This window comes from Carassius auratus, chromosome 8 (assembly GCF_003368295.1).
Source record: "Carassius auratus strain Wakin chromosome 8, ASM336829v1, whole genome shotgun sequence".
NCBI classification, from domain to species: Eukaryota; Metazoa; Chordata; class Actinopteri; order Cypriniformes; family Cyprinidae; genus Carassius; species Carassius auratus.
In genome coordinates, this window is record NC_039250.1 from 28794193 (window position 1) to 28809997 (window position 15805).

Consider the following 15805-nt stretch of genomic DNA (forward strand, 5'->3'; position numbering starts at 1 on the left):
ACCAATGGCCTCAACGATCAAATTATCTTAGGATGCTTTTGAGAGACACAGTCTATTACACAAACAGGGGTGACATTATTATTATGGTGGTGCTAAAAAAGCTGCATGTTTGTAAGAAGCAAACCCATCAAAGATGTTCAACTTCAACTTACTTCCTGAAAAAACTAACATCTTCACAAAAGCAAGAGAGCAAACATGAGTTTGCACATTCTATAGCACATTTACAAACAAAGTGCTTTACAACAACAACAACAAAAAAAGAGGAGAGTAGGAAATAAAAAGGGGGTCAAGACCAGATATCACTTTGTAAACAAACAGGATAATTTTAAATCCTAGCTGACCAGCCAAAAATCAGAACCTCAGACTTACTCTTGTTTAAATAAAGAAAGTTGTTAGAGAGCCAGAGACTAATGTCAGTATAGCGTTCATATACTTTGTCCAAATAACATGATTAAGCTAGGCACACGTGACAATAACGTTTTAAGATCATTGACCTAAATATGGTATAAAATACTGTACTTCTGGAAAATGGTTTCCAAAGGAGGCATATACAAAGAAAACAGCAGTGACACCAGAATCGACCCCTGAGGAACGCCACATACTAAAGGAGCCAATGTGTGCACTACAACCATCCTGTCATTTAAATACGATGCAAATCACTGAAGGAATGTGCCCTAGACACCAACCCAACACTCCAAGCAATTAAGATGAGTCTTTTGGTCAATCGTATCATAGAAAAGAGTTAAGAGAAAAGTGAGAAGCTGTGGGTTTTGTAATTAACATATCCATCATTAAGATGTTTTTGGCTTGGTTTCTAGCTCAAATACAACTCCTATATCCATGATATTTCTTTCTCCAGTGAAAAAAAGTATTGTTTGAATCATGAAAGAACTATGCACTCGCACTGCTTGTTGATTTCAAATTTTTTGTGTCCATGAAAAAAACTAATCATGGATGGCCTGAGAGTACACTTGTTTTTTTGTTGTTGTTTTTATTAGCAAATTTAAAATCTTTGGATGAATTTTTTTCTTAAATGTGAAATTTATAGATTTCAGTCACGTGACCAGCTCAAAGACCTGGAGGGCAAACCATCCATAGTACCAGGCACATGACCTCAAAGAGTGAATGCATATTTTATTCCTCGAGAGAAAGTGCCCTTTTTCTGGGGAGGTTTTTTTTATTATTTATTTATATTTTTAATAAATGAATATATGTATATATTCGTGTGTGTGTTTCTGTTTGTGCGCAGCTTTCCCTGTCGAACAAATAAACATATCAAAATAGCAGGTCAGACTTTCTCCCCTCCGCGTCTCGGTGAGATATATCCATCACTAACGCAGCACATGACACGTCCAGTAGGTGGCGCTTATTGTACGTCCATTAGACAGGCGAGGCGTGTTTTACTCTCCAGCCCTGTAGGTGGCGGACTGTACCTAAAGCTGGTCTGCCAACCGCCACTAGACGGAGGGAAACACTTGCTTTAAACAGTCTCATGTATCAAGCAGTTTGTGGATAAATGTACTCTTAATTTAATTAGCTCATTAGCATCATCAGCATCATGACACAAACAGACAGAGACGCGGAGAATGGACGAGACAGAGAGAAGGACAGAGAGAAAGACAAAGAGAAAGAGAAAGAGCAGCGCGGAGTGAAGAGACCCATAGTTCCTGCAGCTGTGCCAGAGCCACTACAGGAGGTGACAGGATTATTATTATTATATTATATAATACAGTTAATAGTGTATTTATTTACATTATTCACAAGCAGATCATAAACAGAAGTGAAAACAATATATACTGTTTCAGCACTTTCAATGCCAGGACCTCTTACACTCAAAGCAAGACGGGAAGTGACAATATCAGAATAGTTATCATTATTACTTATCATATTATATATTATATTTTCTAATACAAGTAATGGTGTATTTCTTTTATAATAAGCATCCGTTTTATGTTAGTAAGAATTAATTATATTTCCTAAGAGAAATGTAATTTCTTCTAGTAACCGTTGTTTTTCATGTCTATTTAATAATGGTCAGAACTATTTTGCATCTCCTACATATGAAAACACATTCTTGTTTGCTGTTTCAAAATCTGTTTCAAAATCTGATTTATATTGTACAAATCTGAAATGGTCATTCATTTTTGTAGCAAGAGATGTGCACATCATCAAAGTTTGGTTTTGGTTGAACTGCTGACTGAAACCTCTGTATAAATCAGTCTTCTAACCGCTGTTCAAGCATCCCATAGTGATTTATAGGCAGGTAGTGATCGGACCAATCAGAGCGCTCCTCATAAACATCTGTTTGACATCTGATAGGAAACATCCATCTGACGTTTTACAGATGAGCAAACACTCTAACAATACGTCTTCCAGATATCAATGCAGACATCGAATAGACGTCTCCGTGTGATATTAGGGGAGTATGTTTTTTTTTCTCTGGACTGTTGATTGTCATTTTCAGCAAATTCAAGCCAACTTCATTGTGGTGATTCATCCCGGATCCAGAACTCTGCGGATGGGGCGTGCTACAGACACCTTGCCCATAAGTGTTCCTCATGTCATCGCCCGCAGACACAAACAGGGCGGTCAGCGCCGCTACGAGGACCAGTGCCTCTTACGAGACGGACTGAATGCAAGTAACATCTCTGCCTCTCCATAATGTGACGCTAAACACTGCACTGGTGAACGTTTATAATAATGTAGCTAATAAAATACTCTACCAGTCAAGCCTGCGTTTATGTGATACAAAATACAGCAAAGCATTCATATTGTGAAATTTGTTTACTATCTAAAATAACTGCTTTTTATTTTAATGTTTTTTTTTTTTTTATAATTTAATCTTGTGATGTGCAACTGTATTTTCAGCATCATTACTCAAGTCTTCAGTGTCCCATGATCTTCAGAAGAAAAAAAAAATGATGCATTTAGTAGATGCTTTTATCCAAAGCGACTTACTGTATATGACTGAACTGTATATTTCCCCTCATCTGTTGTTCACTGATGCTGTAGTCAGCAGAGAGCAACGAGCAGAGACAAAATGGGCTGAAAATGGTGGACCAGGTGATCTGGTCCAAGAAAATGTCCAATGGTGTGAGAAGAACCCCGGTGTCTGCCGAGCAGGTGAATCATGCTGGAGATGGATCTGTTCTGTGAGCTCTTCCTGTGAATGCTGGTCAATTCTGAGTGTGTGTTTCCAGGCCAGATTATACAACAGACAGATACGGCCTGCTGTGCTCGACCCAAACTCTAAAGTGAACTGGACCAACACATCACATCAGCCCGAGTATCTGGTGGGAGAAGAGGTGAGACAAGAAGCTGTTTATATAACGCCCTGACAATAATCAGAGCTCCTGCTCTCTCAAATGTGACATCTTCTTACGGAAAGGCTAATAATGAGTTAAATCATACAACTGTTAAATGAAAACAAATAAGCACCCTCAAAAATATTTAATTTGGCATCTTTATTCTTTTCGTCTGGATGTTTCAGAGGCAGCTATATGAGATGTTTTCTTCAAATATATATATCATATCACAGTTAAATTCAGGAATACTTAAAGGTGCTGTAGGGAACTTTTGTAAAAAAATATTTTTTATATACTTATTAAACCTGTCATTATGTCCTGACAGTAGAATATGAGACAGATAATCTGTGAATAAATCAAGCTCCTCTGGCTCCTCCCAGTGTCCTATTGCCATTTGCAGAAACTCCGTCGCTCCCGGTAAGAAACAACCAATCAGAGCTGCGGTCCTTAACTTTGTTTGTGTTCAAAATGTAGAAAAATGTATATAATAAGCGAGTACACCATGAATCCATTTTCCAAACCGTGTTTTTAGCTTGTCCTGAATCACTAGGGTGCACCTATAATAAGTGTTTATATTCGGACTATTTTAGATTGCTTCGGGGGTACCGCGGCGGAGTAACCCAGTACCTTTGTGATTCTTCATAGACATAAACAGAGAGAAGTAGTTCCAGCTACGATGTTCTTCTGCAACACGCAAGCAGTTCTGTTTATTAACCGCTAGAGCATCAAAAGTTACCTACCGTAGCTTTAAAGTAACACATGACACAATTATCACAGTCTCATTTTTGACCCAATTATTTCATTGCTTAAAATATATATATAATTTATTATTATTATTATTTTTATTATTTTTAATAAAAGCAATCAAATAAAACACTTGAACACTAATAAAGATCAGTGCACTAATGGAATCCAGTTACCCTTGCCTATAGAAAAACAAAAACTAATTTATTGTGAACGTTGTGTGTATTATCTAAAAATCATTTTAATCTTTAATCGGCGTACCCATGCCATCATTTCATTAAAAGGTAATAGATCATAATTTAAAGGTAAAATCCGAAAGGTCAAAACTGAGGGTGTTTTAATGACAGCTGAGAGATTTCACTCCCTCCATTATTAGTACACTTAACCAAAACTAAAATCAAGCTTAGGTTCATGAAGAGCTTGTTAAAGAAATCCACATGCATCGAGCGGCTTAATCCCAGCCTTGGCAGATTTAGTTTATTTAGAAACACAGAAGAAGCTGAGCCGTGCCTGCTGGACGTGTGATGACCGTCCTCTCTCTGTCTCTGGAGCTCAGGCGCTGTATGTGAACCCTGCAGACTGCTACAGCATCCACTGGCCCGTGTGCAGGGGACACCTGAACATCCACAGCGGGACGGGCGGCTCTCTCACCGCTGCGCTGGCCGACCTGGAGACCATCTGGTCTCACGCTCTACAGAAGCTTCTAGAAATCCCGCTGAAGGACCTGAAGGTACTGATTTCACTGGCACCTGGGTTTGAATGATTGGACGACTTGTTTAGATATTTGTTTTTTCAGTATTACAGATGCATCCTTCTGATCCCAGACATCTGTAACAGGCAGCATGTGAAGGAGGTTGTCAACATGCTGCTGGTTAAAATGGGCTTCTCAGGTATGTCACCTCCCGGCGAGACACTTGTCACTTTCAGAAGTTGTTATATTTGCAGAAATAAAATCTTAATGTGAAACTCGTTAGACTACTCCAGTGCTTCTGAAAGTTAGGGAGCTGGACTGGACATCAGAAAGCATTCTGGGTCAACGAAATGAGAATCAGTTGTGGTGTTTAGTCAGTTGTGGTTCATTCTGAAGCACACACACACACACACACACACACACACAGAGACCCCTTTTAATTGTTCTAGGGATGCCACAGTGAGATTTGTTTTTCCACCAATTAATAAACAGAGTTTTCGATTATATTTTACAATGTAAGATATTTGTCAGTGACGCTTGGATCTTTAGAGTTTACTTATCTTTAACATTACATGTTTATATCTTGATCAATCAAATGTTTGAAAATGGTGCGGAAGTTATTTTTCTTAAATGGGTCATCGGATGCAAAATGTACTTTTGTTGTTTGAAGGTAAATGTTTATCCACCCTATAATGATAAAAATCCACTAAAGTGTTATTGTTATTTCTTTTAGTATTTTTCCTATTTTTTAATCCTCTTTCTCAAATCAGGCTGTTTTGAGGTTCCTGAATTGAATGTTTAAAATGTTACAAATTAGTAAATCATTGAAACATTCTTAATTCCTAGTATGGAAATATATATTCCACATGTCATGTGTGAGGTTCTGAATATAACCATGGTGCAACAGAAATCTTTGGATTTTCCCTTTAGTTTATATGCTAGTAATATGCATGCTAATGAGTAACTAGTACATAGTGGGAATTGGTCCCTAAACTAATATTTTACTAAAAATAATGTGAAATTTAACTGATCACTTAAATACTTATTTTATTTTATTTTTTCAATTTTATTGAACACTACAACAACAAAACAAATATAAACTTACATTAAACATTGACATATTGCAGGATTCCTGAGGGGTCCTTAAAATTTAAAAACATACCAAAAAGTCTTCAATTGTACAAGAAAGTCTCATGTTTTCAAGAGGTCTTAAATTTGGGGACGGAAAGACCAGAGTTGTGATATGTCTTAATAAGACAAACTTTAAAAGGCTCTGATTTCATTGAATATATAAAGTTTACAAAGCGCCACCTGCTGGCAGAGAATGGATGTGCATCTTCAATCTTGTTGTTTTTGTTCAGACCAATGTGAAAATCAACCTGTTTTACACTGTTAACACCCATAGCTGTGAATGTGAACTGGTGGATCGATAGGATAATGCACTATAGAAATCTAAACAGTAAAATTTTTGCTATTTAATTAATATAAAAATGTATTGAAAATAATTGTGTAAATTAATATTATAATTCTTACTTTTGAAAAATGGTTTAAAGGCTGAAATATGAAGTGTATAGTTTTATTTTATTTATTTTTTATGTTTTTGTAAAAACTTGTATAAATCATGCTTTTTACAGTTTGATATGTTACTGTATGCATTGCCCTACCCTGCTCACATGCTGTTAATTGTATTTGGGCGGGTCCTAAATATGAGCTTAAAAATCCTTCAGCAAACCCTGTGTTTTTTAGATTTTTTTATTTGATTTCAGATTCTTCCCCATCGTTTTATCAGTCATCTCTCCTGAATCTATGATGCATGATAGTGAACTACATAGTTTAAATTAAAAGGCAAAACAGTAGTGTGTGTCATGAAATCAGTGTAATGTCCAGCACTGTAACACAGCCTAACTTGATCTCCTGTGTAGCTGTTGTTGTGCATCAGGAGTCGGTGTGTGTGACCTTTGGCAGCGGTCTGAGCAGTGCGTGTGTGGTGGATGTTGGGGACCAGAAGACCAGCGTGTGCTGTGTGGAGGACGGCGTGTCCCACCGCAGCTCCAGGTGAGAGGAAAACACTGTAGGGATGATGCACTTCATTATACACTGTGATGTGTACTGTGTTAAAGGGGTTTCATCTTCTCTGAAGACCGTGGTCTGCTTCCTGGGGAAAACTCAAACATTTCATCAGTTGATTGATGACTAACATGAGGCAGGACAACAACCCACTGGAGCCTACGTAGTTATAATGTCCAAAAAATTCAAGAGATGGGGAAAAAATGCCCGTTTGAGTTTTTGTCTCATATTTACATAATATTTAAGCAATATCACATGAATAATGGTCTAAGTGCAATATCACACGAGTGCAAATGAGGTACTGATCTTATACAACAGTTCAGTAAGAAGTTAAGGAGATTAAGAAGATAAGGGTTATTTAACCCTTGTGTATCGTTCAAATTCACTACTCTTTCATTATGTTTGGGATGAAAACATCCACTAAATTAAACTGCTGTATCAAATTTTTTGTATAAACCTATTTCAACCTCAGTCCTGATCAAAACTACTAAATGTTTTTTAAAAATCCAAGATTTTTACTCTTTAATTGCCAAGTTCATGCTCTCTCTATCTCTCTCTCTCTCACACACACACACACACACACACACACACACACACACACACACACTATGTGTTATCCTCCATATACAAGCCAGAAACCAAGCTTTTTTTCGCACAGGCCTATCTGAAGGGTTAATGGTGCCACCTAGTGATCAACTGTAAAATTAAAAAAAGTTACCTCTTCCCAACAGGGAAAACCACAAACAATCAAGAATGTATGAATATATGGTGTCAAGGCTCTAGGCTAACTTTCTGCAACTTTTTTTCTTATCTGCACCCAAATTTTCAACCGTATTGCATTTAACACCGCAGTTTTACAAGTTGACTTTTTTTAAATCGCTGTCCATATAGGCAATATTGTAGCCGAAATGATTAACTAACAATCTGGTCAACATAAAGTTCTTTATTTGAAGCACAATTCTACAAGAAAGGTAACTTACTGAAAAAGTGTTGGTGCCTAAAGTGCTTCACTGAGTTGAAAATTAAACTTAAAACATCTCAAGATAAATGAAATAAAAAGAGAATCGAAATGAAGTGTTTTAAGCTCTTCAAACTGAACATCTCATGGCTCAATGTCTTATGGACTATCCTTGATTGATGTCACTTGCCCCTCTGATGGACAACTCCTGTAGTTTGGTCTTCTTGAGCTTTGCCCTTGGCTAAACCAGCTAGACTCGATCCTCTACACTGATTCTGATCAGATCTTCCACTGTGTCTGAATCAAGGATGATTTGAACAGCTAAACAGCTTATATGACTGTTTCAGATGTGAAAATAGTTCAGTTTTGTATGTAATAGCAAAGTTATTATGTTTCGTTTCTTTTTTTTATTTTTATATTAAGATAATTTAGAAAAAATTTTGGAGCATTTTTTTGTTTGTTAAATATAGGATTTAGGTTTTTTTTCTTTGTTTTTTTTTTTTAAAGTAACGAACAAGCTGTTTTGGTTTTTGAACCATGAATTGTCCTGTATTTTGATTGTCATGTAGTTGGAAGCTCTGTTTGCCATGCTCTCATGATCTCTTACTGTCATGCAGCACAGTAAACACTATCAAGAATACTTTGAGCTCTTGTGTTGTCTCTGTTGAAGGCATGTTTTTTGTGCAGGTTGTGTCTTGCGTACGGAGGCTCGGATGTGACGCGGTGTTTCTTCTGGCTCATGCAGAGAGCTGGATTTCCCTATAGAGAATGTCAACTCGGCAACAAACTGGACTGTATGTTACTGCAGCAGCTCAAAGAGTCCTTCTGCCATCTGGATCAGGTGACCTGCTAGTGTTCACTAGGACTGGGCGGCATGACAGTGAACATCATTACTGTGGAATAAAGTGTCTATTGTCTATCGTTATCATGGTATCTGCATAACATAATATTACTTAAAAGTTATATACACCTTTGAGTGATAAAGAAACATGCATGAATGAGACAATAAAGAGTGGGACTCTCAATAAGCAGAGCAATATAACTCAATGCAGTGTTTCTGACACACACTGAGAGCCCCTCAATCTTTAGTGTTTTTTGTGCTTTAATGGTCAAATACGCACACAATTATGTCAAAATTCCCGAAATGTGGACTATTCACGTAAACACAGTCGATTATGTGTTATATAAATGTAAACAGTGAGGTGAAACCTGGATTTGTAACAGTCTGTTGGATCAATGTAGTTGGTCTTAAAGGGACAGCAGTCTAATTTAGCTGCTGTTGTCTGCCATTATTAATGTTAATCACTCACTGCACATGACTGAATCACTTTTGGATCTTTAATTAGAATCTGTTCATGTTTGATTGAAACAGTGAAGACTGCAGTCTTTCATTTATACACTTTATTCAGTTTCTGTAATATTTATACATATACTACATGCGAAATACACCTAGCCTACAGTATGTTTCATTGTAGTATAAACAACACTTACAAATGACAGTAGTTTACTTTTTGCATTAAATACAGCACTTTCATGCCATTTAAGAGCAAAATCTCGATTATTTCATATTTATTCGTTGTATTGTGTTTATATATTTTTTTTATTATTATTACAAAAATAAAATAAAAATAATTATATCGAGATATATGTTCTTTTTGTGGAGTAAAATTTCTCCTACCGTGAAGTATTTTAGTCATATCGCCCACCCCTAGCTGTCCTTTTGCTCTTAAATGGCATGAAAGTGCTGTATTTAATGCAAAAAGTAAACTACTGTCATTTGTAAGTGTTGTTTATACTACAATGAAACATACCCACAAGTCTCAAGATAAAACAATTCCAAAACTAGTTCAGTTAGTGAGAAAAAAACATGAAATTGAGTCATAAATATAAATGAATATATGTCTGTGTGTTCAGTATTTACATCATTTTATAATATATGCATATTATGCTTTGTCATCTGCTGTATTATTGATTTTTCTTCAGGATATTTCTGGGCTGCAAGATCACGAGTTTCGCACCCGTTTCCCAGATTCCCCAGTGCTGCTGTACCAGTTACGGTTAGGAGATGAGAAACTCCAGGTAGAGACGGGCCGCTCTTGTGCTTTAGTGGTGGTTTAGTGCTTGTCTGCTGACTGACACCTGTGTTGTTCTGTGTGTTTCACAGGCTCCCATGACATTATTCTACCCCGCTGCGTTTGGGATCGTGGGGCAGAAGATGACATCGTTGCTGCACCGCTCTCAAGGAGACACAGAGGATCCCCATGATGAGCACTTCCTCCTGACCACACAGAGCAAACAAGACCAGGTACAACTCTCTACAGATCCTGAGCTTCTACATCTGTGTCAAGAGAAAATCACTGCATCGAGGCCACTAATACACAGCAGCAAACACATCACAATAATCCACAGTACTCCAGTCCATCAGTTCACCTCTGGAGAAGACAAAATCAGCGTCTTTCTAAAAAAACAAATTCATTACGAAGTTGTTTTTCCAATAGAATTCCTTTATCCATAATAAAAACTCTCATTTGAATCAGGAGAGAAATCTGCACAAAAGGCAAAACCACTCTAAACAAATATGTGGCTGAATTTTGATGAGAGAGGACAAAAGGTGATGGACTTTTCCACTGGAGGAAGTGTTATTTTGAAATAAATTTACATTTAGTCATGTAGCAGATGCTTTTATCCAAATCATCTTACAAATGAGGACAACAGAAGCAATCTGAACAGCATCAGAGCAACAGTGTGTTAGTGCTGTGACAAGTCGGCCTTGCCGATATATCAGTCGACCACTAGTTTGGACTCAAGTGATGTAATATGCAATGTATTTCTCCAAATCTGATGAAGAAACAGACTCAAGTACATCTTAGATGGCCTGAAGATGTGTCCATTTGTAGTAATTTTTTTATTTCTGTGTGAACTATTCCTTTAAACAGTGTTTCTCTTCATTTAGTCTGTTGAAACTGAACAGGTGAGAAAATGAGGAGTGTAATCTCACTGTTTCTCTCTCACACAGTCTTCTAAAGCCACAACAGATCGCAAATTATTCCCGAAGCCTGTTGGGTTTGAGGGGGAATCCAACATGTGCGACCCATCGGAGAAGGGAAATCTTGCTCAGGATTTGGATTTGGGTCACGCTCAAGCCGAGTGCCTCGTCGGCGGGGCGGATGCAGAAGAAACATCGTCCGCTCTGCTGTCCAGGAAGACGGCCATGACTCAGTTTGAGGGACGGGCTCTTGGTGTGGATAAAGCCATCTTACACAGCATTGACTCCTGCGGTAAATACTGCCTTTACCATCACAGGGGGAACCTCCCAAAACCTGGGGGCAAATTTGACCCCCTGAGTAAAGCTTAAAGTTTGGTGTGCTATTAAAAAAATGTTAGGTCAAATAATTTCAGCCATCTCTAACTTGGGTCGTACTTTGGGCACTGTGTGGGGTAATAATTATTGTTAAAGTGTTGTTCTCTTTGTTCTTATTATAAATCCCTATTAGGCCTGCATGATATTGGGAAAAAATGACATTGCGATATTTTATTTTTCTGCGATATATATTGCGATATTTTTTCTTACAAACAAAAATGAAACATTCTCATTTTAAATGATTTAAACATCGACACCATCGTGTCAATTGATTAATATGCACGAGGGAGAGAGAGCAAGACAAAGCTCGTGTTGTTTGAAAAAGGTACGGTCTCTCTCTCTCTCTCTCTCTCTCTCTCAATTCATATTGCTTTATTGGCATGACATACAAAGATACATATTGGCAAAGCATTGTACATATCAGAATACTCTCTCGCGCGTGCTCGCTCTCTCTCTCTCTGTCTCTCTCTCGCGCTCCCTCTCTCTCTGCCCTGTTAAACTTGCATGTGGTTTTCAGTCATGTCAATGATAAACTTTCACTCTATGATGGTTTAGCTGTGCAATTAATCCGCGAATCACATTCGTCAAGGGCCGGGGAGCAGCTGGCCCGTACAGTTAATGAATAACGGATCAACTACGACAGCCTACATCGCACATCCTGCGATGTGACTATCGTGGATTTGTACATCGCGATATCGATGCTTAAACGACACATCGTGCAGCCCTAATCCCTATACAAATGTTCAGATATGAAAGAAGAGAACAAGCTGAAGCAGAGCAAGAAACCGTATAGAAAAAAGGTAGTTTCTAGGTTTTTCAATGATTAAAGTGAATCTGTCCAGGGAAGCTTCAGTAGTGATCCAACGCATATTAAGAAGCTTAATAAAGTTCTTCAGAAAATTACAGACATGTGGGTTTGATCAGAGTTGTAGCGAAACTGAGCAGGACATTGAAGAAGAACTGAAGAATCTAAAATTTTTTCTGTTTGTTTTTTCGACAAAGCAAAATATTCTGCATTTTAACAAGGTGCAGGAAAGGGAAATGATTCAGTCTGAACCAGAGCATGTGAGCGGAGCGGAGCGGTAATATTTCCTTAAGAGCGCTGAGCACCTTCCTGAAGATTCTGCTGCGCACGCTCAACCCAGTTCATAACATAAGCATTATTTAAATGCATTTTATCTTGCATTTGCTTTACACAGGCTTTATAATCCAGGTGTATTTTGTAAAGATCTATGCACATTTCATCTCGTGTGTGTGTGTGTGTGTGTGTGGCTGTGTGTGTGTGTGTTAATGAGCCTGTTTTGAATGTTCTATTGCACAACAACAGTAGCTATTTTCACTGAAATAAAATGAACGAAAATCAGATACACTTTTTCAGTTAAATTATTTATAGATTAAATTAATATATTTAATACATTTTAATTAATACAATTAATAAAATTAAGAAGAATAATTTAGTTTTGAAACATGATAATTGATATTTATCAGCATTCATAATAATTGTAGACTATTATCCAAGAATTTCGGTACAAACAGTAATTTTATGTCGGAGCGGGAACTGAGCAGGATTTGGTTTGCGGCGAGTGCAAGTGGAATATGAACGGAGCCTTGCTTGGGCTGATAGAGCGACTGGAGAGTGGAGCGCACATCCATCGAGCTGAAAACGTCACATGAGCGTCACACCGCTCACATGCTCTGGTCTGAACCTCCTGCCCCAAAAATATTTTTGGTTTGAAACATAACATGAAGATTCACACGCATATATGTGACCCTGGACCACAAAACCAGTCATAAGGGTCTTTTTGTTTTAAAAAGATAATCTGAAAGCTGAATAAATAATCTCTCCATTGATGTGTGGTTTGTTAGGAGGACACTATTTGGCTGAGATACAACTATTTGAAAATCTGGAATCTGAGGGTGCAAGAAAAAAATCACCTTTAAAGTTATTGAAATAGAATAGAAGTTCTTAGCAATACATATCACTAATCAAAAATTACGTTTTGATATTCAATTCAAGTTATTTTTTATATATATTTATGTTAATAAATGTACAAAATATCTTAATGGGAGCCTTACAGCATGTGTTTATGGGTCTATTTTCACAGCCTCAGATGAAACCAAGCGTAAAATGTACAGCTGTATTCTACTGGTTGGTGGTGGGCTGCTGTTTCACGGAGCACAAGAGTTTCTGCAGCATCGCATCCTCAATAAGATGCCTCCATCTTTCCGTTGTCTGGTGGAGAACGTCGATGTCATCACACGACCAAAGGTGTGTGGGAAAACCGATGTCTGTGTGAGTGCAGGATCTAAAAGAAGCCATTGATGACTTTGCTTTAAATAAAAGCAGAAAAGTGTCTTTATAAATCGTGATTGAAGATCTTTTAATCTAATGTTCCCGTGCAGGACATGGATCCTCGTGTGATCGCATGGAAGGGTGGAGCAGTGCTGGCGTGTTTGGACACCACGCAGGAGCTGTGGATTCACCAGCGAGAGTGGCAGCGCTTCGGCGTGCGTATGCTTCGGGAGAGGGCCGCCTTCGTCTGGTGATCCCAGACAACATGAGCCTGCCTTCATGGATTACATCTGTTCCGTAATTATGTTCGGGACATGTCAATCTGGCAGTGTAAAGATATAAACAATGTAAAGGTTGAACAGTAATCTTGCAAATAATTTGTTTAGGATGATAATTATAACCATAGTAGATGTTTATGAAAAAACAGTGGCAGTTTTTCATTAAAAAATAAAGCTTTTTGTGTATCCTTTTCAATTTTCTCCACTCTAAAACCATGCACTGTAACAGTTTTTTTTTTTTTTTTTACAAATTTATTATGGATTTAAAAAATACTTATTGAAAGTTGTTCTTTATCTTTAAAGTTTTATACAGTAGTTCTAGTCCTGGATTGGCTGAGCAACGGTGGTGTTGTAGCATCTCATAATAAGTCATATGTAGTGTTCAGAATGTAGTAATTTTCTCAAAAAAATTTCAAATATGACTTGTGTAACAATGTGAAATGCTATGACTGGAAGATAAAATGTTCTACAGTATCAGGTAATTACGCTGTTGCATAATGCAAGTTATTTTATGAGAACCCTCAAAAATAATGATTTCTTTCTTAACATCATAGTAGATGTGTCAACTGCTGAGAAACCATAACACTGTTTACATTTATGCATTTAGCAGATGTTTAAAAGTGACTTACAGTAGAAAACCTCAGCAATTTAGAGCCAGCAATATTCCTAAAATACAATGGCAGGTTTATAAGATGGCTTGATTAGTAAACCTGCTAGAGCAGGGGAGCGATTCAGAAGTGGATAAAGTACACTCCATTACAGATACTGCTCCAATACAAGTGGAAGTTGTAAAGACAGATTTTTACTCGAGCAAAAGTACAGAAGTACATTACCATTTTATGTCAACGCACTTTTATAATTGCTGTATGTAATACTTGCATTACCTTCTTTGAAGCAACTTCGCAATACATTATGCCTACTGAATACACTGACTATATCTTTGAAATTAAAAGCTTTTAGAATGTTTAAAAAACTATAAAATAAATTATTTAACACTGCCACCCTCTCCCAAATAAGCAGGATGGAAGTGAGGGATCACCATTCATCCACATTAGAACTGAGCATTAGAAAAGAGCAATGATATATAAGTGCTAGTGTTTTAAGTCGATTCTTGAAGATGGCTAAGCACTCAGCTGCTGGGATTGAGTTGGGGAGGTCATTCCACCAGGAGGGAACTTTTCATTTAAAAGTCCATAAAAGTGACTTTGTGCTTCTTTGGGATGAACAATCAAGCGACGATCACTTGCAGAACACAAGCTTCTAGAGGCACATAAGTCTGAAGTAACGAATTTAGGTAAATGGGTGCAGAGCCAGTGGTAGTTTTGTAGGCAAACATCAATGCTTTGAATTTTATGCGAGCAGCTATTGGAAGCCAGTGCAAATTGATAAACAGAGGTGTTAAGTGCATTCTTTTTGGCTCATTAAAAATTAATCTTGCTGCCGCGTTCTGAATTAAACATTAATCTTTTTAAATACATCATGTTTGCCTTCAAGACAGTGGTCATCTATACGCAATTCAGAAAAAAACTAACGTTTTTTTCTGCATGTTTTTTTTATGCATTTTAAATTTCAAATAGCTATATGTTTTATAAATATATACATATTACAAGTGAAACCCCGACTGGTCACAGAGAAGCCCATTTTCAGCCTAGCCAAGACCAGCCCTCAACAAGTTCGGTAAAACTGGCAAGATATTCACAGATTCGACTTTTCCGGATCAATAACTCGCTAACAAAACGTTTTTGGTACACGAATTATGCCTCTTTTTACTCGTAGTGATGTAGTAAACGAGCTACAAGCGAGTTTGCCTGAAAACAAGCTTTCCTCCGCTCTGTACAAAATACGTTGATCTCAATGCGCTGGCGTCTGAGAGACAAGTCCTAAGGGACCGTCTGCAAAGTGCGAAACGCGAAAAAGGTTACTAATAAAATACTCAATAACTTTACTGTAACACACTGTACTTTCACCAAATTCAGTTCACACATCACTGCTCTCCTGCTGGTTATTCTACAACAATCATTTTGAAATTAAATGATGTTGCACATTTTGTATTATGAAAAATAGTTAATAACTTCACCATTATAGAACATAATAGTTAATAACTTTAA

At 37.3% G+C, this 15805-nt stretch overlaps 1 protein-coding gene across 1 annotated transcript; it reads left to right on the top strand.

Moving 5' to 3' along the window:
* The first annotated feature begins 1430 nt into the window (after positions 1-1430).
* On the top strand, positions 1431-13893 carry actr8 (actin related protein 8). The gene is made up of 13 exons (XM_026270654.1): positions 1431-1696; positions 2465-2635; positions 3013-3123; positions 3201-3305; positions 4606-4779; positions 4846-4939; positions 6663-6795; positions 8453-8606; positions 9749-9844; positions 9930-10070; positions 10782-11043; positions 13232-13395; positions 13530-13893. Exons 1-13 carry the CDS (start codon positions 1559-1561, stop codon positions 13671-13673), a joined length of 1887 nt encoding a protein of 628 aa, XP_026126439.1. The 5' UTR covers positions 1431-1558; the 3' UTR covers positions 13674-13893.
* Positions 13894-15805: the final 1912 nt, after the last annotated feature.